Raw genomic sequence first — 22939 nt, forward strand, 5'->3', positions numbered from 1 at the left:
CCAGGACTATTTTCAAAGCCGTAAAATCGTAGCCATATAATTAAAGAACAGTTTTAAGGCCATCCCTATAACTAACAACATCAAACGCCGCAGTTTGTTTGATGTAATATGTTTTTTCTTTTAAAGGAGAGGAGGCTTCCTGTTCCTTCTACCTCAGGCATTTAGATTAGACCATAGAGACATTTACCGTTTCACCAACTCAGCACAATGTGGCACCTGCTCCTCCAGACTCCGCTGAACAATGTCAACACATTTCTCATCAGCAATATGTAAATTCACTGAACTGTATATGTGCTCTACTGGGGCAATGCTATTTGCGGACCATGGCTTCAACAGGGTTATGTGTCACCCTGGTATATTTAGCTGCAGTCTGCAACAAGACAACATAATAACCTTTCACTAATTGGAAATATCTGGCATGAGCTTTGACTGTGCATGGCCCTGCAGGGCTTGTAACAGGAGTCCAGACACTCTTAAACACATTTAAACAATACAGTCATTTTAATAGGCCTCAATGGACCATGACATAAGTGGAAGCATTTTCACTACCAAACTGCACTACACCCAGCAGACATGCATTAATAGAGATACTGAGATTATGCAGGCACTCGGTTTCCATTCTGGCCTCTGTTAGCGTAGCCCTAAAATCATTCTTGCTTGATTTTATTTCCTGTCTTGCTGCCTCTGCAACACTCCCTCTGGACTTCCTCTCGCCTATTCTGTAACGTCCATCCGCTCACCATCCTCCTTTTCAACGAGTCGACTAGGTAGGAAGGCCCACAGGGACGCTGTGAATGTTAATAGGTGTTGCTGCTGTTTTACAGCTCTGTGGCCAGGAGATGGGGCCATAAGAGAAGCTGTAAGGGCATTCTGACCTTACAGCGTACTCACAGTATACGCAGCACATTCAAAAGCATGAAGAAATGACTCACTAGTATATCACTGTTGGTGTTTGCAAGGAGAGCTTCTGTTGCCTGAAGTGTGTGACATAATCTCACATTTTATTAGATATGTGGCATGTATGTGGTGTAAATATGCTGCAGATATGGAAACCGCTTTGTTTGCCCCTAAATGAGGCTCTGTTTTGACGTTTTGCTGGGATACCCTAGCTTTCAGCCTTCCCAGAGTTTATTATGTTCAATGTAGTGCTGTGAAGATGAGTAAATTTATGCAGGAAGATCTAGAATAAGAGAGTAAGTGTCCACAGCTCCATTTACATCTTATACTGTTTTGTTTTTGAGGTTTTATATGGATTGTTAGGCTGAACTGGGGCTATTTCACATAACATTTCAAGTGCTTTAGATGTTTTCTGGTGCTTTTCTGCACCATTGCACAGTAACACATTATGATCCACAAAATATCTCAATGAAGGTACAGCACTGCAGTGAGCTGACAGCTAGTTGTTCCATCATTCTGCCTTAATAAGTGATCTGCGCTGAGTTTGTGCAGCCTTAATGAGGCTCTACTTCACATTGAGGGTTATTAGCCCCATAGCGGAGGAATGGCCTCTCCTAAAGCCATATACAGCTTTTAATAGTCCTTTAATGTGATTTGTCCTCCACCTGCCTGTCTCGTGCAATGTGCCTGTAGACAATGATGAGGCTGAATTCTTTATCTGCATCAGCTGGTACTGATACAGACATAAAACTGCTCATAAAACTCTGAGTAAGACTCAGAGTTGTGTTGCCTGCACTGTTTGCTGAAGCTACACAATCACATGACTCCTTGGTCCAGTATAATCACGTGCAGTTGTTGAATCTTAACTACTGTATATATCTTTTCTCACTCTCCCCCCCCTAACAAAAATAATTGTAGTACAGCAAGACATGACTAATAGCTCATTATCTAAACAGTACACATTTATGTTTTGTCCAGCACCACATGTGGCCCTGTCATCGCTTTGGTGTGAATATGTCACATCCAATAAATATTTGTCTAGCTAGAGTTTCATGCAAGTGTGAGTCTGGGTTTGTGGGGGAGATGCAGGCTACAGTGGTGGATGACGACATTCGATGGATGGTGTGAATTAACCTCCTAAGACCCGAACTCTTCCACGACATGCATTTTTAATTTCTCTTTGATATTTGGGCTGATTGGGGCCCGATGAATGTAAAAACAAACAATTACCAGACTATTTTTTACCTTATTTTTGTTTTTAAGAAAAATGAGAGACACATATGAGGATATTTGTTTAAAATTTTGATAGAACAGTAGCAGTATAATGTCCTCGTAAGTGGATATCAGGTCCATGCAGAGATGGGCAGTAACGCATTACTTGTAACGCGTTACTGTAATCCGATTACTTTTTTCAAGTAACGAGTAAAGTAAGGGATTACTATTGCAAAAACGGTAATTAGATTACCGTTACTTTCCCGTAGGAACGCTGCGTTACTGCGTTACTAAAACCGTGATTTTTTGCTAGAGTGTCTCATGACAGTGACGTAAGCGAGTGCGACGTTCGTGACAACAGCTGTGTGCAGATCAACAATGGATCATATATCGAGTGCAGAGAGAGTATGAGCGTGCAGCGTTTAAAGCGTGGAAGTACTGACCTTACTTAAAAAGTGACAAAAACATTAGTGTCCGTTGTGCGTGGGAAGAAAACTTCTTTTTACAGCGAAAAAACCCCTAAACTTCCGAGCAAGCACCGAGTAGCTACGACGTAAAGGGAAACTCACAGAGAAACTCGCGGATTCTTCCACTGACCGCTGCACACCTGCACCAGGATAAACCTCCGCCTACCCCACTCCTGCTTTGGTGAAAATAGAGCAACAGGACCGCTAGTCTTTGACTTTATTTATTTTCTGCTGTGTTTTACTTGCATCTATTTGAAAGACTGAGTGTAAACACAAAAAAAAATATTTTATTTTATGTGCTGGAATGTGCAGAAAATAGGTTTAAATGTTAAACTAATTTCTTCCAGTCAGAGAATGTTGCAGATAATTAAATTTTTGCTTGATGCATAAAGTTAAAAGATTAAAACTAATAAAACAAGTTTTAAAAAGAGACTTTTCCATTTGATTACATTTTGTATGATGGATTATGTAGAAAAAGTAGAATTGGGCTGAAAGATCTATCACTTTATCACCTATTCAGGTTGTAAATCGTGTTTTTAAAAAGTAACTAAGTAATTAATTACTTTTGAAAATAAGTAATCAGTAAAGTAACGGGATTACTTTTTGGGGGAAGTAATTAGTAATTAGTTACTGATTACTTTTTTCAAGTAACTTGACCAACACTGGGCCCATGTAGAGCAAAATTGAGTATTTTGGTCTAAATACCCCAAAATGTGACGGCAGGTCCTAGGAGGTTAAAGATGGGAATTGCTCTGCCTCCTCCAGTTCATCAGGACTGTAGGCCTTCCACTTTATCATTTCCTTTTATCAGTGCTCGCATGTTTTTCTAGCAGCTTGAAAGGACACGGCTGTGGCGCTCTTGTACACCTGAGTCACATGTGAACCTCAGCTCTGGCTCATAGGTAGTAAAAACAAAGCTGAACTTGCACTGAAAACCTAAAGAAAGCCTAAACAGCAAAGTCAGGAATCAAGAAGTTGATTAAGAACCTGACCTATGAGCATAATCGATAAAAACACTGTTATCAGTAAATTCTTATCAATATCCATACCAAGGCTATTCAGCACTGCTAGAAGAGTGAGGGCTTGGCAGGAGGAGAGTAGGATACATAATCCTGGGTGCACATGGGCAGACTGACAGACCATGGGGAAGAGTGAGAGAGGGAGAGGGAGGAGAAAACTGGAAAGCAGAGAAGGAAGTTCATTATAGTGGAGTGTGAGGCAGAGAGGGAATGTAGTTGAGAATAGAGGAGGAGGAGACTGAAAAAAGGGACACGCACTTGTTAGGTCATGTGTTGAAAAAAGAAGTTAGGGAGAGATTTCTCTTAAAGCATTTAAAAAGAAGCAGACGGTGTGCTGAAAGGAAAAAGATATCGCAGCTACCAATGCTTCACCGGGCATAAGCTCAGTTTTTGTGAGCTAGTCTGTATTCAGCATTGACCACCTACCAAACAGGCTGAATGAGTAAGGATAGTGCAGCACAAGCTCTGAGCCCTGCACATGCTGAGACCCAAACACATACCTCGGCCAGCAGTACACACACAGGAGGACCAATGCAGCTCCAAGCTTCTACAGACAAAGAGGAGATGAAGGTAAGTAGCTAAAATTCAAAGAGCTTGTCACATTTTTGTCGGTCCAACTGTGTCTCAAACTGGGCCAGCTTAGACGTAATGCTGAATTTGTGCTTCAAAGGCTGTTTGCGTCTGGCACAGTGTGGACCTTACTGTGACTGTCACAATGGCTCTACTGAGGGTCATGCTGTAGTGCACTCTCCCCTGGTGGGTTTTAGCTGATCAAACGAAGTAAAGAAAGACTAACTAAGACAGAATGAAAACACAGTAAAGAATGGGAAGAAAATCAGAACTGTAGAAAATGAAAGATGTTGGTGAGTTAGGACGTGTGTCATTGTGCAGTGTTGGATGATGCTCGGGTGATATTTGAGTGTTTGGAGTTTTAAGGCTGCATGTTGAGTTGTTGACATGACTTCCGAGTGATGCTAAAGTCCGCGGTCTGCGGTCTGCGTGCTTTGCTTACCTCACCACATTCACACAGCTCCACAATAACATGAAGTTTCCATTATTTTCCCAGATAAATGTAAACTTTGTAATATGTTTGAGTTCTAATTGTTTTATGAGAATGTACAGTTACAGTTATGGATGTTCACAAAATTTCATGAGCAAGTTTTGGAAAATCCCTCTGCAGTTACATCATAGTGCTCTCCTCCTATTTCGTGAGAACATGTTTTGGAGAGCGTTTGGAGAAGAGGCCATGCGAGCAACATTCCTAAGACATTTGCTGGCAGCTGGACTGTGTTTTCAACAGCTGGATTAACTGGATGGGTCATAACTGACCCACACCCAGACTGGTGGAATGCCTGCGGAGAAGCTCATGATTCATGCGGTTACGCCACCAGGCAGGTTCAAATTCTTGCTAAACTCTATCTAGTCTGGGTCACATTATGGACACTGAGAGGAAGACATTTTTCTACACTTTGGAAAGATTTGATAAAACACAGTGTCACTTTTTAAAAATTAATAGGAAGCTTAATGCAGTCCTGGTGTGGAAGTTTGTGCTGGCTAAAGCTTAGTTCTTGTTGTTTAGATGTTCACGCAGTAAACATTTGTAATTGTTCAATACATCTTCCACCCCCACCCCAGCCCTCCCCATTAATCTGTCCTCACAGCCAGAGCAGCAGAGCTTTCTTTATACAGTTTCTTGGGAGAGAAACAGAGACGGTCTTGGAACGTGGAGAAGAGATAAGCATGCTCGATGTGAGGATGTCCAGCTTGGGCCTCTTTCTCTTTCCCTCATTCGCTCACTCACTCTCTCCTCCAGATGGTTTGTTTCTGTGCCTTCCGGCCACAGCTGGGTGGCTGAAATGTCTTGAGGCTCCTCCCCTTAATCTTTTATTTTTCTTTATTTTTGCTTCTTTTTGTTGGGAGTTGCCAAGCAACGAGCACTGTGCAAAAAAAAAAAGTTATTTGAGTCTAAGTAACAACAATATTTGTTTAAGCCCCTTCTATCCTGTCCTTCACTCCTCGGGATGTTGAGCTGCTTCTATATTGGATGAGACTGTGCCTCTCAGTGTAACAAGGCTTAAAGAAAAGCTTAGTAAATAGTCCAAAATACAGTAATGAATCAAAAGTGAGTGATTTTGCATCTGCCTGGCACTGCATTATGCTTTCATTACTCTTGGTGGACACACTTGAACGTTTCCTCGCTGTCTTTTGAATTCAAAAGACAAACTGTTGTATCCTTTTGTTCTTCAGGCCACGGATTGTTGTGCTTCATTCTTCTTAGATACCCGCGCACTGCTACATCAGTCTTTGTTTATGATCGTTGCTTACTTTAGCTGTAGACAGTTGAGGTCGAAATATAAGCCAGCCACTGAATCCAGAGTAATGCTAAGGTCAACCAACAGTGATTGCTTGATAAATTCGGCTTCAAACACAAACAGTCCAGTACGGGTCGGGTCTTTTATGTCTGGGACAGAATTTATACGGGCAGCTTAACTGCTGAGGGCTGCTAAGCAAGTTAGTTAAATTTATACAAGGTGCTTAACACCACAGAGATGATGGATGTCCCAGCTGAAGCAATTAGCACAGGGACAGTATTATGCTACAAAGTAGTGAGGATCCAGAACCATCAGAGTCCTAATCGTGGGGATGCAACAGGTGTCTCGGTTGTAGCAACAAACTGTCAACACTGCTGACCACTGTTTGCTGAAGTGAATTACAGATACCATCGAACAGACTCTGTAACCGCTCTTTAACTGTGAACCTTATGCATTCTGCATGTGGTCATTTTGGTTCAGTCTATTGCACGTTATGACAGCTTGGCCCATTGAGCTGTGGCACCAGTGTGAATAATAGCTGCTCTCTGTCTTTCACTCTGGCAGATGGACCCGGTGCAAAAGGCTGTGATCAACCACACATTTGGAGTTCCTCTGATCAAGACCAAGCGACCAGTCATCTCCTGTAACGTCTGCCAGATCCGCTTCAACTCAGAGGTAAATAAATAAATGACGACACACACACACACACCATCACTGCCTCTCATCTTGTTTTCATTTTCTTTATGGCACTGAAAATATTTTATTTTTCTCCAAGTAAGAATCAACCTTTTTGTTTTGGAGGACTGTTTGTCCTGGTTTGCTCCCCCTGGAAGCTGGAACTAACAAAGCGGATGTGGTGCATTTGTTTGGGTTATGTGTTGGCCGTTGCGACCTGACTGGAATTTAATTTGTTTTAAGGCAGCGTAGACTAAAGTAGTGCACTGCAGCACAGAGGCTTAGGAGGTCCTGATGAATGTGTGAACGAGGAAAAAATTCTGGATTTTGGATTTTCTGTTGTTCATCAGTACTGATAAGTTTGATCTTAAAGTTGTAGATTTCCATTTCTCTCTATAGAAAATATTCAACTTTAAAAAGCTTAATTAATTGGGAGCTCCTAATTGGAATTTATTTGCACGTTATACCCTCGGGCAATTCACAGACACGACTGATGAAAAATTAATGAAAGCAAAAAATCACATGGAAGTATTTTATGAGTTGTGATGCCAAATATTTTTTCTGTTTTTTCCTTTTTTGTGTCAACAAATAGGATAGACCCATGACAAAACTAGTACCAAATGTCATATGTGTAGTGTATAATTTGGCTGCAATACTCCCTATTCAGTGTTGCAGACTTCAGGGCCAGGGCGTTCAACCATCCACAATACACAACATTAAGGAGTGGGTCAGGGCTATATATACACATCAGATCTACAATCATGGTTTCCGTGTGGTCAGGGAGCTGCAAGGCTGTAATCATGAAGCTTCTCTTAGCCGGGATCTGTCCTGTATATCTTCACAAGCAACAGGAAACAGTTAACTCGAGATGTTTATATAATGGAATACTTTAAGACCCAAGGATGGAGAGCCAATACTGGCTTTTAGTTAAGACGTGTTCTTTTGTATGAAGTTACAATCAGTAAAGAATCTGAAGACTTTGAATATTAGATTTTATGGTTAAAATATTGCCTAAAGAAGAAGAAGATACTTGCTGTGAAGAACCTGCTGTCCCCTGAAATCATATGAAGGTTAAAATTTAACCAAAGCAAGCGCAATTATTTCGAAGTATGCAGGGAGCATTTCTGCTTGGAAGTTATGTTCACGTGTGAATGATCTTTACACCAGCACCCTGCAGAGATTCATTTCTTCTCTTTGTCATTCACTGACGTCAGCTTGAGAGTGGTATCTGGCCATGATCTTCTCTGCTCAGGGAAAGGTGACTCTTTTCCCCTTAGTACTATATCAGTGTTTAGTGCAGTGGTGTGCGCTGCAAAGTTTGGGAGATATCAGGCTGTAGAGATGTCTGCTTTCTCTTGAATCTAATAAAACAGATGAGCATTTGGTGGTCAGAGAATCAAAGAAATACTTTTGTTTTCTCTGGGTAGGTGGATGCAGGGCCTGTGTGGTGGCTGTAGTTTGGAAAAACACAACTAAGTTTTTTTGACGGCTACTAGAAAAAGATGTTGTTACTGTCAAAAATATGCAAAGCAAATGTCAAATATATTTTTTTAACTAACATTGCCAAACCTCAGCCGCTCACCCCAAAATAACATAAATGGATAAACAACACTACAAGCCAAGTAAAATATGTGTTACGACCCGATTCAAAAGCCACAACATAAAGTAAAAACGGACAGAGTTTGTAGAAACGTTGCCTTTTTAAAAATGACATAAAAATCTCAGCTAAAGCTTACAGCCCACAATGAGATCTGGCAAAAAGTCTAATCCAAGTGGACCTTGGGGATGCCGATGTCCACACCTCATCAAATATACAATAAGCAATAAGCAATTAAGCCCTCTTGCAGTATTACTGCAAGGAGAGTAGATAGCAGAGGGATATATCATGTAAATTTAATTCGGCTATATACTGTCCCTTTAATCGAGTAAAAGTCTTGTTAATAAGTTAGTGTTTTTCCAGATCAGCTTTAACTCCCATTACCTGGACAGGTAAAAACATACTGCAGTACATCATCAATGTCAAACTTGCAGTCTTGCCCTAGTTGTGACTCCCCATCCACACTTTGCGTCTCAGGCGTACAAGGCCGATGGAGCGAGTGGGCGAGTGGACAAGTTTGTGAATGCGATCACTTGAGAATGAGGCAATGTAGGAGCTTAGGTGTATCTACTAAAATCTCAGTTTGAATCACAGCGATCTCGTCCCCAAGGTCAAAGTTTTCTTAAATTCTTGTGAATGGGATAAGTCCAGAATGTGGCTATTTAGAACTTTTAAATTGATACATTTATGTATCTACTGGGAGAATGAGAGGAAATGCCAGTATTTTTGTTTTTATTTGGAGATTATGTATCGGAATTTCATGAGCAGGACCACGCCTCCAAACACGCTCCTTCCGGTTGTCATCTATATAGGTTCCTCCAATTCTGCCCCACCCTTCCTCCCGCCTTGTTCTCAATTCTTTAACTTCTTCATTTCTATTTAGTGCGTGGGGATCTGCCGGGCCCGGGAGCCATTGCCAGTCCCCTTCGAGGCCTTCCCAAACCGCAGCTCGATTCATGTCAAAGCGTTCACTTTTACCTACTAAAACGCTGTTAAATCTAAAAGGACGTGGGCCTCTGAGCTAGTGAAATCAAATTCAAATGAATATATGATGGATGAAGATAATACAGTGAGAATCTGATGTTCCATTCTCAGCTTCATTTTCGAGCTCGGGCACTGTCCTTGATGTAGACATTATTTTCCTTTATCTGCCATATGTGAGCTGAAAACATTTTTGGGTCAAAGAAGAAAGCGAGTGGGCTTTTTATGGAACGTCATGGCTACTGTATTTGTCTTGCTTTACCTCCTGTCTCCCACCCACGTTCACTTCATTTCCCACATCATTTTGCCATCATTTCTTTCATCCCATATGATCATTCTCTACTGTCTCTCTCTCTTCTTTTGCCTGTCTCTCTCTCTCTAAGGAACCTTTTCCCCTTCTTGCTGGCTGTCTCCCTCTCTCATGCTGCATTATTTACTGTGTGGAAATGCCCAAAATTGCCTGCCACTACTTATTATAAGATGCATTCGTCAAGGGCATGGATTAGTGTCTGGCTCTGACAGCCCCAGTGCATCTTGGGAAAGTGGTAGAGAGGAGATTTGAAGGGGAGGGGCAGGAGGAAAGGATAAGGGGGGAGACAGTTTGTGCCCCATTGTCTCTGCATTGTGTGTGTCCGTGTAAAGAACTTAATGGTGGTTAATGCAGAATAACCTTGATGCCACGCTGCATTAGTGACATCACAGGCTCTGTGGAGCTGCATTGACCAGCGTCACAACTGCTGCAGTATGCTGATATGCATCTCTTATTTTCACCCGCTTCCTCCCTGCTCACGTCACGTTTATCTTTTCTCCTCCAACCACGTTCACTTCGCTTCTTGCTTGCTTTTTGTCTCTCTTCTCTTTTTCTCCCTCTCTTCCCATTTCTTCCTTTAGAAATGCAGCTCTGCAGCAGCTCTGCTTTAATAACACAACTCCCCCCTCGGAGTGATGATCATGTAGGAAAGCAGTTGTTCACTTCAAACTCTCTGCATAATGAAACACATGCATCACAAACTGGCGTGGTGCAGTTTTTATTCTCTCTGAGATTTGTGTCTCTTTATATCCTTTCCATTTTTTGCGTTTACCTTCTCTGACTTTCAGTTCCCTGTGCTTCATTCTCCCTCCCTCCTCTCCGCCCAGGACCCCACAGTGACACTCAGCTGCTTGGTAGTTGATCCCTTTGACTTGCTGGGAGAAGTCAAGAAAACCTCTGTGCCCGCTTTGCCACGCACTGCCATATACCTTTTAATCTTCCCACATTCCCCTCTTCATCACGAGAGATTACTTCTCTTTCAGCACTCTACACCTCCACCCCTTTCTGCCTGCATGCAGCTCTCTCCACCTTGATCTGTAGGCTTTGCAAGTGCAGGTCCTTAAGACCCCTTTGACAGGGTACAGTTACAGCCTGATGTGTCATCCTGGTTTAAAAGAAACATGTGATCTTCTTACTTGCTTCAGCCAGTGCTCAGTGGTTTGCCATGCCAGCTCGTTTGATACACTCACGCACTCACACAGACACACACAAAGCAAATATAGACAACGGGGTTCGGTAACATTACTCATCACCCCCTGCCTGTTTTGCCGAGCCAGTCTATCGCCACACTTGAGCCTCTGGTCAGCACGATGTCCTAAGTGTCAGTCAAATTCCTGAGGCAGCTGTCAACGACTCATCCCTGGAAACCAGCTGTAATCCTGCTACTTAATAAATATCTTCATCATTGGTCCCTTGATGCAATCACGTGCCATGGCACATCAGTTCACTTGACTTACAAGTGCAGTCCTGACTGAATATGTCTATATCAGCAAGTAGCTACTTATTTTTTTATAGTTGGACACATACTGTGAGAGAGGGGTGATGAAAAAAAGGGCCATAATCCTATATTTGTGTGAGTGTGTGAGAGGGAGTCAGTGAGCCAGTGAAATGACATGTGTTTCTGTTTTATAGTCACCATACTGTGAAGCCAGACAGCTATGTATAGCAACCCCGCATCACATACGCCGCATTTTACCCGACTTCCAAACATCTGTGCAGCAACACAGAGGCTAGAAACAGACTCCCATAACGTCCCATATTCTCTTCACAAATAACTCGCTTGTTTACTCCGTGAGCAAACACATTAGGCAGTAGAGAGCATGTCATCAGGAGATTGGACACAGTGACTTCCATAATAAATCTCTGCAGCATTTTTTGTCTTTGCTGGAATGCCGGCTGAGCGTGCAGATCCTTATTTTATATTTCCTGCCAGATATTAAAGACAACAACATTGATGCCATGTAGTAGGTAGATGATGTATATTCTCCAAGACTGTGCATAAGAAAGGGAAGGCTTAGAAATGGACTAATGAGCCCTCCGTGCTTATATGGCAGTTTCCTGATCCTTAGGTTAGCAGGCATGGCAACTTCAGCCAAGAGCCAATCCTCCACATAATCTATACTGTTAATGTTTCAACACACACCTTCATAATTTGTTCTTAATTCAAATAAGGGGACAAGGAGGGCAGGCAGTCACTTCATCATTGCATCTCTCTTAATATCTTGCATGTAATCTATCTCTCTGCTCACTGCCTGCTGCTCATCGTGACTTTAGTCCCCAGAGTATATTAAATATCGTGCTGTCATAATGGCATGCATGCATGCCAGGTGCCACACCGAGTCTAATTCCACCCTGTTATATACCTGGGCATCTTGGCATCGGTGTTCACTAATGAAATAACTTGTTTTCCTTTCCATGCTCTCCTTTAGAGCCAGGCAGAAGCCCACTACAAAGGGAACCGCCATGCCAGGAGAGTCAAAGGCATCGAGACCTCTAAGAGTCGTCCTCAAGAAGGAGACAAACCTCACACCCTGCCCCCCACCTCCTCCCCATCTCCGCCTGGAGCTCCTGGCACAGCCCCAGACAGTGAGCCCAGCAAAGCAGGTGAGAGAACAGAAAACTACTGCCACAAGCAAAAACTGGAAAGAGGCTCGGGAGAACCTTGTTGAAATAATCATTTCAGTCCACGCAGGATGTTCGGCAGCTTATGGTCTTTGTCAGAAAATGAATGGGAAAATATGCAAGAATAACAAAGGCGTCTAATCACAGTGGCTCTGCAGCGTATTGCTGTTTTTATGAGCATCTCGTCCCTATTTGTCGTCGGATTTGGCCGCAGCACATCTTATAGTAGACAGTGCGGTTCCACAGACTGCTGAGACTGATAATGACTGTCCCACCTAAAATCTAAAAAATAAACATTTAATTTGGAAGATTAATAGCTGAACACATTTTTTAGTTGCCAGTGCCGTGGGAGTCTTTTAAGTATAATTGTAATGAGAGTTCAAATGAAAATGTTGAAATTCAGAATATCGGGAAAGTTGCTTTGACCTATAGGAGTTGGAAATAGCTGAAGCAATCCGGTTGTTAAGTGATGACGTGACGAATCCTACTTCCGGGCCTAAAGTAGTGTGCGTTTAATATGGCTTTTGTGTTGTTAACATGTTTAATATTATGTATTTTCTTCTATTTAATCTCAAAAAGCTCCTAAAACAGTCAGTGATCACTGTTGACCTCCCTCGGCTTTTATTAATTCAATTCAATTCAATTTTATTTATATAGCGCCAAATCACAACAAATGTCGCCTCAAGGCGCTTCATAGATACAGAGAAAAGCCCAACAATCATATGACCCCCTATGAGCAAGCACTTTGGCGACAGTGGGAAGGAAAAACTCCCTTTTAACAGGAAGAAACCTCCGGCAGAACCAGGCTCAGAGAGGGGCGGGGCCATCTGCTGCGACCGGTTGGGGTGAGAGAAGGAAGACAGGATAAAAGACATGCTGTGGAAGAGAGACAGAGATTAATAACAGATATGATTCAATGCAGAGAGGTCTGTTAATACATAGTGAGTGAGAAAGGTGACTGGAAAGGAAAAACTCAATGCATCATGGGAATCCCCCGGCAGCCTACGTCTATTGCAGCATAACTAAGGGAGGATTCAGGGTCACCTGGTCCAGCCCTAACTATATGCTTTAGCAAAAAGGAAGGTTTTAAGCCTAATCTTAAAAGTAGAGATAGTGTCTGTCTCCCGAATCCAAACTGGAAGCTGGTTCCACAGAAGAGGGGCCTGAAAACTGAAGGCTCTGCCTCCCATTCTACTTTTAAATACTCTAGGAACAACAAGTAGGCCTGCAGAGCAAGAGCGAAGTGCTCTAATAGGGTGATATGGTACTACAAGGTCATTAAGATAAGATGGGGCCTGATTATTTAAGACCTTGTATGTGAGGAGCAGGATTTTGAATTCAATTCTGGATTTAACAGGAAGCCAATGAAGGGAAGCCAAAACAGGAGAAATATGCTCTCTCTTTCTAGTCCCTGTCAGGACTCTTGCTGCAGCATTTTGGATTAGCTGAAGGCTTTTCAGTGAGTTTTTTGGACATCCTGATAATAATGAATTGCAGTAGTCTAGCCTGGAAGTAATAAATGCATGAACTAGTTTTTCAGCGTCACTCTGAGACAGGATATTTCTAATTTTAGAGATGTTGCGCAAATGGAAGAACGCAGTCTTACATATTTGTTTAATATGTGCCGCTAATCATTTATTTAAGCTCAGTTTTTAAAACCTTAGGATGTAACTACAGCCCAGCCCATGCAGCAGTCCATGAATGACTAACCTTGTATTGTGGATGGATTATCTCAGTTGTTCTCCTGGCTGAAATTTGGTCCTTTTACAGCATCCTGCCATGCGATTACATTTGTTCCTGACCACCGAGAACACTCACGTTAACTTTTATCGAGTGGAAAAAAAGTTAGCTTGTTTATATTATGCTAACATAGCTGTGTCGCTAGCGGTCACGTAGCACATCATTATATAGCAGCTAGCCAAACTTCAGTAACCCTACAAACGTCACTGCTGTTTAGTTTTCTGTCTTCATTTATGCTGGAAGTGATAACAGAGCTGTACGTTTAAATTTGTTTCCAAAACCCCGCAGTCAGGACATGCTATATTGTATTTAGATAGAAGCTAGCGAGCTAACTTCCTGCTAACTTCTAACTCCGTTAAATGTCATAAATTCCGTTTTCATGGATGCCTGGATGTTAAACTCAATTGTTACACCTGGTAGAGCAGAACGCTGATCATTTTATTAAATATTAAAGACTTTAGACAGTTTTTCAACTCTCAGTAATGCCATAGTGATCGTTTGATATATGGACCTGCAGCGGAGTTTAGGCCCAGACACGGCTAGTGATGTCAGACTGAACGACCGGATAAGTTCAGATTGCCTTTACTGCCTAGTCACAAAAACATATATTATTAAACCTAATTGAGCCTTCAAGCTCAAGTAGGCAGAATTATACAAAAGGAAAACAACCCCAACAAAATTTGAAAATAGACTGCCCTCCTCCTGCAGCTCTCCACTCTCTTTCCCAATACCCCGCCTAATAAAAGTATGTCCAGTCTGATAAAAAAACAGACTTTCGGCTTCATGTGGGATTCAAGCTCTGCTTTTCATCACCTGATCAGGTCTGAATTTGATTGGCCAGACTCTTTCATAATGGATTAGTTTTTTCAGACAAGAGGATATTCAGGAGTCTATTTCCCATTCAAAACAATTCCAATGTGCCACAAAGTTTGTATGAATTTTCTTTTTTCCACTGACATCCAGACTATTTTGGCTTTTCCCAACTACGCTTCAAAACTTTTGGTCATTTAAAAAAATCATTTTCAGTCACAGTAGGGTGTAGCAGAAGTAGACCTCTTACACTGAAATCAAACATGACATGAAAGGCTGATCGAATCATCATTACCATGCCAGAGTTAATCTTCTGTATTAGTCAAGATAAACAGCAAGACTTTATTTAGTTGTTCAATCTAAATCTGGTTTGTGTAAATCCATTTAGTCTATGAGCAGGAGAACATGGTATGGCAACATGGCAGTTTGTAGAGTAGTAAGCTACTGGGAGGTACCACACCATGTATACCACATTCAACATAGGCTACGTTGCCTGACCATCCACATGTCAGTAAGACTGATTAAGACAAATGAATAAACGGAAATGTCATCCAACCTTTAAAAGGACAGAAACAGCAGCTGATCTGACTTTAATGAAAAGTAATTAACTGTAAGCAGATTAATTTATTAGTTAATATGATGCAAGGCGTGATCAAAGCCGTGCAAGATCTTCCTTTAGCAAAGGATCTTTAACGTTGTTCCCGTTGTCTTAGTCTTTCCTTTATCCCTCTGGTTCATCTTTGCATTTCACAGTATAATTTAGAGGCTGGGTTCTGGGCGCGTCTGCCATTCTTCTCTGTGCACCAAACATTTCCATTCCCTTAGTGCCACCACTCTGGTCTCGGATCAAACGCCAGCCAATGAACAGACCAGTCGTGTTTTGGTGACATTTACAAAGGTTTCTGTAGCCTACTGTTTACCAGACATTTCCCCCTTATTGATGGGAGGGCACAGAGCAAACACGATAAATGAAAAGATGAAACTCAGGTCCAGAAAAAGCCTCAATGCAGCATGCCAGCGCGAAGAAGCAAAGGTTTTCACATTTCAGTGTCTCTTTCTGTCCATGAACATAACACTTAAGGTTTTCTTATAGTTAGTCTCAGGCAAGTACAAAGGCCAGTCCTTTGTGCTGTCTTCCCTCATGGGGGATCTAAGGTCAGCTAAGATAAGTCCTCATTAGTGACGCTTCCTGTAGTGAACTCCTAGATCATGAGAAACCAAACAAGCCTGCAATGATCGAGCTCTGAAAGTAGCAACATGTGAAAAATGCCTTTTTCCAACCAAGGGTCTTTGTTGTGACCTTGGAACCTTGCCTCTTCCTGATTTTGTTGCATGCTTGTTTGTGTGTATATATGTGTGTGTATGCATGCCCTGAGTGTGATCTCAGTGGTTGGGGAAGGGGGGGAACTACTGTCTGGGGAACAGACATTTTTTTGGGCTGTGGAGTTTTGGTGGAATAGAGCAGTATTTGTCTTTGATGCTGAGCAACATTTCTTATCAACAGACTCTTTGTTGCTCTCAGATTTCATGCAATATCAATGTCATTTTAGACATTCAGATAGTCTGGGCTACTATCAGATATATCGTTTGTGAAAAAGAATTCACCATAATTTGGGATTAACATATCAAAAACAGAGTACATATACAAGCTTGCTGAGGGCCGAAACAGTGATAGGTTATCCAATATTTACAGATTTTCAGAGCAGGTCGTGAGTTTTACACCAGTCAAAGGATATGTGGTTAGCATTGTCCCCAAAAAAGGAGGCACTTGGCTCTGAGACTGGTGAGCTGAGGTTTGGCTGAGCCTGCGAGTGATGGCGAGCCAGCTGTTGTACTGGAGAGAAACTCTGGTCTTCCCTCCCTCCTTCCTTCCTTTCCTCTTTCTCCCTCTGCCGTCTGACACTCCCATCCTAATGAGGGGCTCTGTTAAAACCACCCTGATATTATAGCACTCTTTGGTCCACACAAACATCCACAGACGCACACACCCAAGGTCAATTAAACAGATGACTTTCATGTGAGGGTTCAAATTGCATGGCTATGAGGTGACTGTAGTATTGAGTTACACTGAGCTAATGTTTGCTCCATCTGTCTGTTTATTGTTAGCATTTGAGTCTAATTGAGGAAATTTGGGAATTCACAAGCTTTTTACCTCCTTTGTGAATTATTTGATGAAACTGCCTGAAATAACAGTACCTGATATGGGATGACTGTGTGGGTGTGTTTATGTGTGTGTGTGTGTGTGTATGACTCAGCGTTCGGATGCAGGCCAGACAGGGAAAAGGCACCCAAATGCATTATGAATGTGGCTCAACTCTTGTAAGGCCAGCGTTGAGTTTCGTAGCTCGTTAATCATTGAGAATGGGCATGATGGGGGCAGTGGTGACACTCAGAGTCATCCCGCCTAATCATGGCACACATATAACACACACAAAGAGACAAACCGCTCACACTTAAAGTCAGTACACTAGTCCTGCGGTAAACCTCCTGGCAATTTTGCCTGACAAGTAAGATGATGACTTATAACTCTGCAAGCATCTTTTTATGGGGGTGGGGGAACATTGGATCCGTGAGGGTGGAGGGTGGGGATTATGTTACATTAGTTTCTTTTGGCATTTAAAGTAAACAAAGCAAAAGTATCCCTGTGTAATTTTCCACCTACACACAACAGAATCATACCAACAATAACTCTCTTGTTTCAGTAAATAGACAGTTTTTATATGGTGCTTTTCTACTCTAAGCAAGAAGTCAAACACTTTTTTACAGCCATTCACACCCATTTAAACAAGCACTTTTTTCTATGCAAGTGCGATCTATCATTAACACACATTCATATGGGTTAGTTTCTTGCCCAAAGATACAGTCTGGAGACTGCGCCAGGGCTCGAACCACAGACCACCAACCTTCCGATTAGTAGGTGACCTGCACTACCTCCCAAGCCACAGCCACATACATGCAGTTTATGTGCTTTATATATCGTGTGTAAACATCATGCTGTATCAAATAATATTATATCAGACAAAATAAATGTTCACACTTCAGGAATAGGGATTAAGGATATGGATTGAAGAAAACACTGTATTAAATCCTGCAGCTTAAACAACAAAACTTTTCCACATGGACAGCATACCATACTAGCTTTAATTTCCTGAAGTGGATCAAGGCAATACAGGCATAGCAGGCCATAGTGTGAAGCATCTGGGTTGAGTTATCCTCCTGTTGACCTCTCCCCACGAATAATACTGTCTTCTGTTGTAATTTGAGGTCAGCTAGCAGAGAGAATGGTCAGTTAGCCAATAGAGAGCCAAGTCTCATTAGAGAGTATCCTGTACTCTTAAACAAAAACTGACAGTGGGAATCTTGGGGTAAGAAAAAATAGCGCTTTGTATTGCTACCCTGAGAGGATGTTTCATTATTTAAATTTTAGTCAGTAAAAATGACATAAAAAATATTTAATATAATGAAATATGATTTTCGGTGGATTGTGAATTGTTTTGGCCTGGAAGCCTAAAAGTGTTAGCCTTGAGCTGAACTTGACACATTTACTGTAGTGCTGTATAAGGTGCAATAGTGACTGGATGTTGGTTTGGTGTGGCAGAACTCCAGGCCATCATGGATCATGAAGTCCCTCATTACTATTTGGCCAGCCAACACCATTCCCACTTGATTTTAACCAAAACCAAATGTTATAGATGTGGATTTGGGGTTTGTTTCTTAACATTTCTTTGCACCGTGAAAAAGGCACAGACACGTGCCTAAGTGTGCATAAAGCTCATACCAGTGCAGATAACTACTTTTTCTGTTATGCTGCCTTTATGCACTTACAGGTACAAGCTTTACTCAGCTTAACATGTTCAGTCAGCGCTGTGAAAAAGTGGGCATATGATGAGTCATAAACCTCAAACAGCACTTTGATCCAGGACTGCTTTATGGGATCGTCAATGCCACATAGAGCTAGAGATAGTCCTTTTTTTCTTTTTAACGGAACATCTGTTTGTGAAATGCTCTGTGCAGCCAGCAGCTCTGCAGCTGGAAACTTCCAATCTGGAAAGAGAGGGAATTCTAATCTTGGAAAGTAGTGGAATGGAAAGCACTTACAATGGCATCTTCATGAGAGATGATGCAATGTGGTAGCCAGGCCAGAATATACCAAACGATATAAAGTCATAAGACTAAAAGTGGAACAATAGATAAACATGTCATGGTCTCTGTCATGTGAAAAAATCACATGCTCTGTGAACGCTTGATAGAATCTATAAAAGGAAGTTAAGCAATTAGAGTGAATTTTTGTTTTCTTCCCAGAAAATATCATATATCATCCCTTTAGTACCCTAATCCATAGAGACCTGGTTTTGATGCTGTATCCTGTGGAGTTTGGAGAAAGACCTTATAGACCCTGCTAATGAGGGTAGCTCTGAATACTCCACCAAATTTAGATATCTTTCTTCAGCTAACACTGAGTGCTTAGTGAATGCCGAAAGCTCAAAGGTATATGGGTGGCTAGTCCAAAACGTATACTGTATATAAACATGTTGTGCGATAAATACAGAAAATGTAACCTTGAACATATGCAGTGAGGAAGCTTTAGAAAGAAAATCAGAGGGCATGGAAAAGAAAAGGTGAGAGGAGCGCTCACTTAAAGATATTTGAATAATAATAATAATACATTTTATTTAAAAATAGCGCCTTTCAAAGCACCCAAGGACACTGTACAACAGATAAAAACACAAAAACTGGAAATATACACAATAATAAGAATAACAGATAAAAGTTAAGAGCATACAGAGGTTTAAACATAAGCAATTTTAAACAGATGAGTTTTGAGGGTGGACTTAAAAAGAGGGAATGAACTAATATTTCTGAGGTCAGGGGGTAAGGATTGCTTTGGATTGCATGTGTTGCTCGTTGACAAAGCAAATGCCATTATTACTTCTATCCCAGCCAAAAATAACGGGGGGTGGGACAGAGGGGAAAAGTCAAAACATGCTCAGGTTCAATTATCTGCTTCCTTGGAAACATTTCAATAAGATGAGCCCACAGCACTGACAAATTGACTTGAAAACTTCAAAAAGCTTGGAAACATTGAACGCTCGCCCATCCGTTCTTATATTTGGGTCATATGGTTTCCTCCTCTGATCTACTTTATGTGTAACTCAAATTAAAAGGAACTCTTTTGACCAATTATGGGTTGCAGTATAGGAAATAAAAAGCACTTTTAAATGTGCTTTATGTTGGTTGTTCTGATCTATGGAGCAGACTTTGGTTTCCATATACAATTGGGAGTGGTGGGGATGTGGTTACACATGTTTTTTATTGCTGTTTGACTTGTGAACTTTTTGTTCTTCGTAATCATCTTTATTTAGTTATTTAGTTTTACATTTAATATGTTACTTTCAAGCTGGGGTAGGCTCCAACTATGGTAAGGATTAGCAGAAGACAGTGGATGGATGTGACTTTCATTATAATTTCCTTTATTTGATTTTTTTTAGATGAAACACGGCCTATGTCGCGGATAAATGGACCCTTACTGGCACCGGGGCCCCTTCCACCTCTTCAAACCCCACCTACCCCACCCATGGACTCCCCTGTGCCATCAGTGTGCCCTCTCATTCCCACCCCTACTCCTCCACTGGTCCCCCCGACCTCTTCTTCCCCAGGCTGCGGGAGCAGCCTCACCAACTCAGAGCAGGTTGGATCAGGAACCCCGGTTTCAGGAGCCGTTGGCATTTCGGCTTCAAACAGCCCATCCAACCCAGAGACTGAGGAGGACAAGGCCAAGAAGCTGTTGTATTGCGCACTGTGCAAGGTGGCTGTGAATTCCTTGTCACAACTGGAGGCGCACAACAAAGGTCAGTAATCTCTGAGCAATGATTTGCTGAAATAGTTGAGCGTTCCTGAATTTAGCGGGAAATACAGTCATCTGGAATGAACTGTGGCGCCTTTCTTGTTCTGATGAAGTTTGGCTTGGATTCCTCTGTTTGCACAAGCCACAGTGTTTTTGATGGAAACAAAATGTATCACATCCTGCCTGGACTTTAGCCAAGAAATACACATGCAAACACTTGCAGAGATGTTGTTTTGAATTCCTAGGGAAGAAATTAAAAATCACAAAAAGTATCAAATCTAAACAAAATTATTTTTGCATTTCCAGATAATCAACTGAAAGAATTTCTCAGTTTATTGAAACCCCAGTTTGAATTTCACTGAGGCTGTTGTGCACTTGAATTGGCAGCTATAGTTTTGTATATTTTACAGTGTGTAAGAGTTGTCTTTTAAACAACTCCCAAAGTATCTACTGAGTTCCTGGAATTATCGCAGCACCCCAACACAAATTCAATAATAATGAGAATGATGATTAATAACACATTACTGAGTTGTTATAGCATCTCATAGGTACTAAAACAGGTGTTATGTGACTTTATGTTATAAATTTACACTCGGCTTTATCAAACTTAACATATTTAGTGTATTTAGTGACTGAAAAAATGGCACTGGTAAGTTTCTTTGCTTTTGTTAATTTAGTAGAGAGCATTAAAAGTATACTAATTAGCAGATGAATCACTTTAATATTGACATGCTTGGTCGCTGTAACCAAGGATTTCTTGTTTTCAAAGGTCATCTGTACCTCACCTGTGTCAGTCCAGTCTTTAATACTGGAATCCCAGCCATTGTCAAGCCTACGTTCTTATTTTACTCAGTGTAAATATAGTTAGCGTAAATATACCTTCCCCTCTGAAAGATTCGATTTTAGCAGCGGGGAGCATGACAAATGTTCCTGGGAGCCGTCTAGAAGAAATGTGATGTTTAAGGTGTTAAAACCACAGCATGAATGGGAAAATAAAAGGAAATGTTGGTTATTGTGTGGGTGAGCTCGCCATAATATGGGTTTAAATATTCTGTCAGACGGCTTTCACACGACAACACTTTCATGGTTACATATACCTCGAGGAACTGGCTGCATCCTATAATCCTTTCTGCACTGCATACTTGGATAGCTGCTGCATGTCTCACAGGACAATATGTATGTGCTGGGCTTTCTATCTGTCTTTTGGGAGTATAGTATATGCACATGCACATGCATGAAGTACACTTAAACTTCACCACAGACAGAGACCCCAAATAAACCTTATTCTTTTGACCCTCTGATTACTAGTTTATCAATTTCCCAAAAACAGTATTTTTTTGTAAGTACAGTAAGAGTATTTTTGTGTTGTATCTGTCTCCAAGAAAACATTTGCACATTTACTGTGTTTATAGTATTAAAAAAGATCATAGACAGCTTAAACATGATCCTGGGTCAAAGCCTGCTGGCACCCAGTGGGCTCCAGAGTTCAACAACTGAATGACTAAAAGTTGAAATAGCTAAAACTGCACGAGGAAAGCCATCTGGAAACAATCAGGTTCACTCATTCTAAAAATCAGAGCTGTGTGTATTAGCAGGGTTCAAAAATGGAAGCATATGTCACACAGACACCCAGACATGAACAGTGTGCGTGGCAGTGTGTTTTCAAGACCATGAAAACAGCAATAAAGATTTGTAAGTCATGTTACTTCGTGTAACATTCCTGCAACAATGTTGTCCCCTTTTGTTTGGTTTACACCCTGAGTCGACTTTGCAAAGACAAAAAAAAAATCCACTGGGCCAGACCAAAATAGAACAAACCAAAAACAGGCACCCAAGAGCACATTTTTGGCCACAAGCAAACCTTTCTCCCCACTTCCACCCCACCCAGATGACTTGTCCAACTTCTGTAACCTTAACACTGTTCAAAGGGAATTTAGGGAGTGGGGCAAATTAGTATTTCAAAGTCAGAGCCAAAGACAGTGGAATGCTGTTTTTCAGTGTAGAGGAGCATTGCAGTAAAATGGAGCGGGAGGTTTCATCCAAGTACAAAATGCGCGATTATTTAATGAGAGACTATTTTAGCACACACAATAATATGCAGTATGCAAAAACATATTTCTCTATGATGTCATTTTTGCAGCTGCAGCTAGTCAAGGACTTGTCCAAATGAAGGAAATATTGTTAATAGGAAATTAGCTTTTTATTTATTTATTTTCATTTTTTGACTCATGACTGAGTAGATAACGTCGTGCCAAATGGGCTCTGTCGAACAAACCTCTAAAGGGGCTAATCTGTTTTTATGTCAAATGGCTTCATTTCCGAGAAACGGCTCCAGGAGCTTCAGTAATATATGTCTAGTGCTACAATCTGCTCTGTAACCTGCCCTGTTTCTTTGCTCAGCAGCGTTAATGTTTGGAATAATACTGATCTCTTCAAACGGCACAAAGCAGGG

The 22939-nt window shown here is 41.4% G+C and overlaps 1 protein-coding gene across 5 annotated transcripts in view; it reads left to right on the forward strand.

The window, feature by feature from the left end:
* The window catches only part of znf385a (zinc finger protein 385A), a 67613-nt gene that overhangs the window by 39161 nt on the left and 5513 nt on the right, over positions 1–22939 (forward strand). For 3 of the 5 annotated variants that reach the window (XM_085145476.1, XM_085145479.1, XM_085145477.1), the window contains exons 3-5: positions 6472–6582; positions 11900–12074; positions 20132–20491. In XM_085145476.1, the coding sequence (XP_085001602.1) occupies positions 6472–6582; positions 11900–12074; positions 20132–20491 (646 nt within the window). Of the gene's footprint in view, positions 1–2751; positions 5345–6471; positions 6583–11899; positions 12075–20131; positions 20492–22939 lie in introns of those variants that run through there. The other 2 variants (XM_085145478.1, XM_085145475.1) reach the window with 2 other exon arrangements.

The sequence above is a fragment of the Neolamprologus multifasciatus genome, chromosome 20, assembly GCF_963576455.1.
Source record: "Neolamprologus multifasciatus chromosome 20, fNeoMul1.2, whole genome shotgun sequence".
In the NCBI taxonomy this organism is placed as follows: Eukaryota; Metazoa; Chordata; class Actinopteri; order Cichliformes; family Cichlidae; genus Neolamprologus; species Neolamprologus multifasciatus.